General features: G+C 31.4%; 2 protein-coding genes across 2 annotated transcripts; both read right to left on the bottom strand.

The window, feature by feature from the left end:
* Positions 1-3,670: 3,670 nt before the first annotated feature.
* LOC109861589 lies at positions 3,671-5,870 on the bottom strand. Its single transcript, XM_020441298.1, has 5 exons — positions 5,843-5,870; positions 5,315-5,636; positions 4,724-4,850; positions 4,484-4,656; positions 3,671-4,181 (listed from the first exon to the last, which is right to left on the bottom strand). The coding sequence occupies exons 1-5, from the start codon at positions 5,868-5,870 to the stop codon at positions 3,695-3,697; spliced, it is 1,137 nt and encodes a 378-aa protein (XP_020296887.1). The 3' UTR covers positions 3,671-3,694.
* On the bottom strand, positions 5,849-7,159 carry LOC109861588. Its single transcript, XM_020441297.1, has 3 exons — positions 6,849-7,159; positions 6,148-6,284; positions 5,849-6,049 (listed from the first exon to the last, which is right to left on the bottom strand). Exons 1-3 carry the CDS (start codon positions 7,095-7,097, stop codon positions 5,971-5,973), a joined length of 465 nt encoding a protein of 154 aa, XP_020296886.1. The 5' UTR covers positions 7,098-7,159; the 3' UTR covers positions 5,849-5,970.
* Positions 7,160-7,172: the final 13 nt, after the last annotated feature.

Genomic DNA, 7,172 nt, shown 5'->3' on the forward strand with positions numbered 1-7,172 from the left:
ATTTCGATTTGTGTGAAATGTCAAAAACTCATGTAGAATGTTTCAAAATAAAAAATATTTAATGTACAAAAACTTGGCGCGGCTGCACTTTGTCTTTAGTTTTAGGTTATTGTTTATTTTTTACTATTGTAATTTAAATAAACTTATATTTCATACATTTATAGATAGTATTAATTAGTACAACTGATTTATACTATGGTAATTATGTGTATGTATAAAAAAATTGTACCGTAATAAATATAAATTGTCAGACGCGGGCGATTACGTGTGATGCCTGACGCGATCAGCTGATCGCTACGCACTGTTTCTATATCTTTTTCTATTTCTCTCTCTCTCTCTCTCTCTCTCTCTCTCTCTCTCTCTCTCTTTTTCTCTCACTTATTTACTTACTCATTCGTAATTTGTATTAATCCGTGCATCACATAAATTACTGTCAATCACGGTGAGTTGCGCCGCCCCTGCCTACCTCTTGGATCCGACTCATGGTACGTCATGGTCAGGGATGCCAGATTCCGGCCGCTTGGTAGCATGCGGTAGCATGGAGGAGATACGCACACAGCTTCATGCCGTGTACGTGTGCGCTCGAGCTTCGGAGTCCGAACACGACATGAAGCTGTGTGCGTATCCCCTCCATGCTACCGCATGCTACCAAGCGGCCGGTATCTGGCATCCCTGGTCATGGTACGTCAACGATTTTTATTAGTAACTCAAACAGTAAGCTTCAAACAAAATTTTACCAAATAAAAAGTTGTCTTAGAATTTAGTCAAGAATATGTATTTTCAAAAATAACGGGTTGTTCTGAATCATCCTGTATGTACATTTATACAGAGTGTCTGACAACGAACTATAAAGCCGACGTGTGTAGGTAGATCGAGTCATTCTGAACAGAAAAGTTATATACTATTTTGCAAAATTCGCAATATTTATTGAGATATGAATTAATAAATGTGAACCAATGAAGGCGCGGGGAGCGATGATCGGACTCTCTAGGCGTGCACGATTATCAGATGAAAAGAAAAATGGCTTCTCTCATGTAATGTCTTAGTAACGAGAGGCGGAGTAAACAAACAAGCGCGGAACGACTCAGTTTCTTGCGATCGGGCGGTACGCAGCGAGCAGCGGCGAGCGAGGAGTAGAGCTGATAATTGTGCACGCCCATAGAGTCCGATCATCGCTTCCCGCGCCTTCATTGGTTCACATTTATTAATTCATATCTTAATAAATATTGCGAATTTTGCAAAATGGTATATAACTTTTTTGTTCAGAATAACTCGATCTACCTATACACGTCGGCTTTATAGTTCGTTGTCAGACACCCTGTATGTGTAATATTTTTAGTATAAAATAACAATTATATAATAAAAATGTTATGCACACACACAGTTTTTTTTGTATAATACATATTTGTATAATACATTGATAAAATACATATTAAGAATAAAGCGTCTATGTTTCAAATAAAAGTTGTAGGGATTTTGCACTTTAGCAAAAGATATGTATTATATTTTATATAAGATTATATATTTCTTAAAATATTGGATTTTTAAATACTTGGTGGGAAATTGGAAGTTCTTTTTTAATTTCACATCAAAATCTCAATTTTTGTTTACTTTAGTATTTCTGTATTGTTTCTGTTTAAATTTGCAATGAGAAAAACTATTTTTAGAATTTGCATGGAATTTCCATTTATATGAGATATGTGTATACTTAATAGGAATTGGAATTAATTTGTAGCGTTTTTTTAATGAAAAAAAATTATTTATTTTAAATGAAAATCAAAAAATACATTAATTAAAGTATTGCTTTCTCCTACTTTTGACCATCTTTCGGGCAGGGAACGAATACCGTGTCGGAAGAACGCTTCGTCTTTAGATGCAATTCACGAATCGACCCATTTTTGACAATCTTTGGAAGAAGTGAACTTCTGCTCAGACAGGCTATGAGCCATCGGACGAAACAAATGGTAATCAGAAGGAGCAACATCTGGAGAATACGGCGGGTGGGGCAGGACTTTCCATTTAAGTGTTTCCAGGTATGATTGTACCGGTTTTGCGACGTGCGGACAAGCATTGTCGTGCAGCAAAATGACTTTGTCGTGTCTTTTGGAGTATTCCGGCTGTTTTTCTTTCAATGCACGGCTCAAGCGCATCAATTGTAGTCGGTAGCGATCCCCAGTTATAGTTTTATTCGGTTTCAGCAGTTCATAATAAATCACACCCCTCTGATCCCACCAAACACAGAGCAGGAGCTTAGACCCATGGATATTCGGCTTTGTCACTGATGTTGATGGTTGGCCGGGCTTAACCCATGACTTTCTGCGCTTCGGATTGTCGTAATGGATCCATTTTTTATCACCGGTGACAATTCGATGCAAAAAACCTTTTTTTTCTCCCGTTGAAGCAGCAGTTCACACGTCAAAAAACACTTCCCCGCAAAAACACTTTATTCGGCACAAATTTTGACAAATTCAATAAATTATAAAGTGTTGTTATTTACAATTCAAAAAAAGGTTATGTAAAGCAAATGACGTCCAATGACAGCTGTTTCACGATGAATACATTACTGTAGGTAACAACAAAATACTGTACTACCAACGCCATGTCTTGTAAAACGCTACGAATTACTTCCAACACCTAATACTTTAGACATTCTACTTGAAATCTAAATTTAGGAATATGTTGGGAAATTTTTATGCGGATTCTTGTTAATTAGTTAGTCGTGTAAATTTGTGAGATCGGCAATCGGCGATGATCTCCCCACTTTGGATAGTTTGTCCAATTTTTGGAGAAGGGAAAGGGAGAGAGTTAGTTTTTTGATCACGCCACTCGGACTTTTGGATGTTTACCGAGTGATAAATAAAAAAATTTTGAGTTATTGTTCTTGATAGTAAATTCTATTTGCGTCAGCTGCTCTAATTTTTATGAGCTCTATTTTTCTCGACCTAGGTTTGTTTGGAAAGTTGCTCGGAAATGTTTAAAGAATAAATTTTTCTTGCTCGCTATCGTTTCAAGGTGGACTTTTTACCCTATAAGCACACAATATTCTTAGAATATTCTAGAGTATTCTATAAATATTAATAGTACGTTTAATATTCCAAAAATGTGATCAGAATATTACTTGATATGAAATAATATTATGCGCTTATAGGGTAGAATTATTACTAGGCGCGGTTTAGTTTTTTGGTTGCCGACACTATTTCTAGTGTCTTTTATTTGCGCTCCTATCGTTTCGAAGTCCGAGTCTCAAACTCCGTTCGAGTTATTTATTGCTTCTATTTGTAAAAAAAGCAAGGTTGGGTAAGTTAAATTTTTTTTTTATTTAAGTTAAGTTACAGTTAAAGATCTTGAAAATTTTATTTAGTTAAGATATAAGTTAATCCATAATGAAATTAATTGATTAAAAGTTAAGTTAATAAAAAAAAATAATTAACAAGTTAAAAGTTAAATTTTTTTCCATGATTGTAGTGTTTTAGTCTTACAAATAATTACAAACATTTACAGTGTTTTAATCTTACATATAATGNAAAAAATAAATGTACACTTTATTTAGAAATATACTTTATATATTTTATTATAAAAACATAGATACATCTGTTTTGTTTATTTATAGATACATAGATACATTTATAAACACATGTTTTACAAATATATATTTTTTGGTGACAAACAAACANATTTACTATATATATTTTGCTTACAAAACCTTATTAAATTTAAGTAATAAAGCCATTTCGAAATTTTTATCAGACATTTTTCCTCGAAGATTATCAAAAACGTGTCCTCCTGCACTAAACAGCCTTTCAGCGTGAGCTGAAGATGGTATTGATGTATTATATTTTATAAAAGCACGTTTGAGTGCCTTAGGAAAATCTTTTTCCGTCGCAAATGTATTGGTTGACAAGTAAGTTTGAATAATGTGATCGGTTATAATCGTATTTTCGTTTTGGTTTTGGTCTAACGTTTTGTTTTTAAATAGAAAAAAATTGTCAACTTTGCACACGATTTGTTNTTTGAAAGTACTCGAATTAACTTCATGGCTAGTATTAAACTCCTGAACACTTGATTTTAAAAGTGTAATAATCTCTTTTTTTTCATTTTCATCCTGTATCNAACGCAATTTAAAATCTGGTATCAAACAGGCAGCAATTCTCAGATCGTTAGACTTATAAAGATGGTGAAATCTAAAAAAATATTGATATATTTTTTTATATTATGTAGTGTAATAAGAATAACAATAAAATTATTGACGCATTTAAAAATTTTTTATCTTTCTTGTATAGTTCTATAAATATTTTACTTAAAACTTCAGTTTGATGTCAAAACTTTNAATTATCCTTGAAAATATCCATAAAGTTTCATAAAACAGAAAGCTATTTATTAGTTAAAAATTAATTGTCATCTTACTTTTCGAACTAAATCCAATAAAACACACATTCTTAATTTATATACTATTCTTTGTCTACTTATAATCGTTACAACAAACCTTTTGCGAATACCTTTCAAGAGGGCATTTACTAATGGTTGTACATACAGCACCTCACTTAGTTTTTGATTTAAATGCTCTTCGATTGATATTAATGTAGGCAATAAATATCCCATAAAGATATGCTTATCTCTTTGTAAAATATCTAGACCTTCGGCAACAGGTCTCATTACCTAAAATGTGAGATAAAATTAGTATATTATGTTTGTAAATTTAAAAAAACGAAAGCAAAATCATTACCGTGCAATATTCTTTAAGGAAGTCAATTTCGGTAGGAGTTAAAGTGGGAACATTTAAGGAAGAAGCTAGATCATTCACTTGTTTAATATCTGTTACCTCCACTATAGCATCGTAAAACGAATTCCATCTAAATTACATGCAAGTAAAAAGTTAAAAACCAAACCATGCACAATAACAAACCAAAAACCAAAACGCTTTAATAAAAATATTATTGTGTTTATTCATAAAACACATAATTGTCACTTTTATATAATATAAACATATAACTTATATACATATATACGTATATATTAGAGTGGCTAAAAAACACGAAAAAAAAACAAAAAATGTTGGTCCTAGGAAAAACAATATTAAATTTTAAGGCATGTATTAGGAGACATGCTACAATAGTAACCGATTAGGCTTATCTTGTGCATTTTTTTATCGATTAAAAGATAAGTNGAATGAGGAAACATAAACATATTTACAAGATATAGGCCAACCTAATGTATANATATAAAAATATATATTATTTCCCATTATTTCTCATGCATATTAATTATTTCCTAAGTATTGATACACTTATTTCTTATATCAATCACTAATTCTTACCTTGTAGTGTTTGGAACTTTTAAATATTTTCCAAGACTTTTTTGAACCATATCTGCTACGACAGATGATTGATTTTGTTTGTTAAAAATAGTTTGACATTTTNCAAATGCTCTTCTGCTAATTCCTTTATAATTAGTATCTTTCTCAGCACAAGCCGTATCAACGGTACTAACTAAATTCAATGTATGAGAAGCACATCTCTGTTGAGGTGGTAATCTGTAGCTTTCTTCACTATTAGCCAAAAATTCCGATATTTCAACCGATTCTAGACCTTCTTCAGGTTTGTTTTCTATTTTATCTTTTTCTTCAATTTCACTGTACACTCTGTAAATAATAATTATAATTCTACAATATTAATTATGAAGCTTTTTTTAATTACAAAATTTTTTATTTATTTTGTAAATTTCTCTTTATTTTGTAAATTAATTTTGTAAATTTTTTGTAAATTTTGTAAATTTTATTTATTTTGTAAATTTAAATGTGAATGTATATCTCTACGTAATTAAACTCGTGAGACACTAAATTTACCTAAAAGCTTTTTCAAAATTTCTAGCATTATCCGTTACAACACATCTTGTCTTATCTTGAATATTAAATTCAATTAATATCAATTCAATTGTCCTTGCAAGAACATCGTATGTATGTCTTCCTTGAAGTCAACGGCACGCAAGACCTTTTGACTTTCTCTCTAGACTATCATGATCCAACCAATGTACTGTCATCCCCAAGTAGGATCTTANAATGAAAATATAATAATTCGATCAATGGCCAATAACCGTGAATAAAAGAGACGATTTATAATAAAATTGTTTATATAAAATAGNTCGGACTACCTTTTAAATGCTGTCCAGCAATCTGCTGTTACACACACCCAATCTTCTTTTTTTAGCTCTTCGATCAGGTCTATTTTCATTTTTTCGAACGTTTTATCGATATGCATCATGAGAGTTTTGCGAGTTATAGGCGTTTGCTGAATTGTTTTACAAAATTCNATAAATGCTTCATGCTCGACAAGTGAAAATGCAGATGCAGTATTTATAATCAGTGTTTTAAAGTGGCTTGGTCAAATTTTTGCTTAGTTAAAAAATTATTGTTTCTTAAACTATCCAATCTCCTTTGCTTTAGCTTTGATTTATCAAAATTTTTGTGTATCAAATTTCTTTTAACTGCTCGTAGTCCATTTTTCGAAGCTTTGTTAAAATCATCCAATTTACTAGGATGTATATGCTGTATAACACATAAGATTATTCACATGATAGTTACATATTAAATATTATAGCTTAATTTGAAGAATTGGGATAGTTTTATTAATTAAATTATGCATTTTAGAAAATATTTGTTNATAAACTGTCGAAACAAAGATACATAAAAAGTAAAGATTCAAATTTTTGTTCCTTCCTGACGATCTTTTTCGCGATTCGACAGTAATCTCATTAAAATCAATTATATTGAAAAAAAAAAAATATATATATATATATGTGTGTGTGTGTGTGTGTGTGTGTGTGTGTGTACATATATTTTTATAATAACTTACTTTGATGTGCGTTCTCAAATTTGAGTTTGAAGACACTGACGCCGATATATATTTTTTTGCGGGTTTACACAAGATGCACAGAAATGACAATTTTCCGGTTTTTTTATCGTGAGTATCAAATTTAAAAAAATCGCAAAGATGAGACCACGTGCATAGCATGCTTTCGTGATNGACAGCAGATTGCGACGAATCACACAAATCGAAATCTTTTTCACTTGACGTAAATTCGTCACTCGTGTCAACACTCATTATGTGTTTTTGCACACAACTTCACAACTACACAGGAGACTTGCAATTACCAGTGTTCACAGGTTGAAAGTAAAA

The sequence above is a fragment of the Pseudomyrmex gracilis genome, unplaced genomic scaffold, assembly GCF_002006095.1.
Source record: "Pseudomyrmex gracilis isolate BER0280 unplaced genomic scaffold, ASM200609v1 scaffold_855, whole genome shotgun sequence".
In the NCBI taxonomy this organism is placed as follows: domain Eukaryota; kingdom Metazoa; phylum Arthropoda; class Insecta; order Hymenoptera; family Formicidae; genus Pseudomyrmex; species Pseudomyrmex gracilis.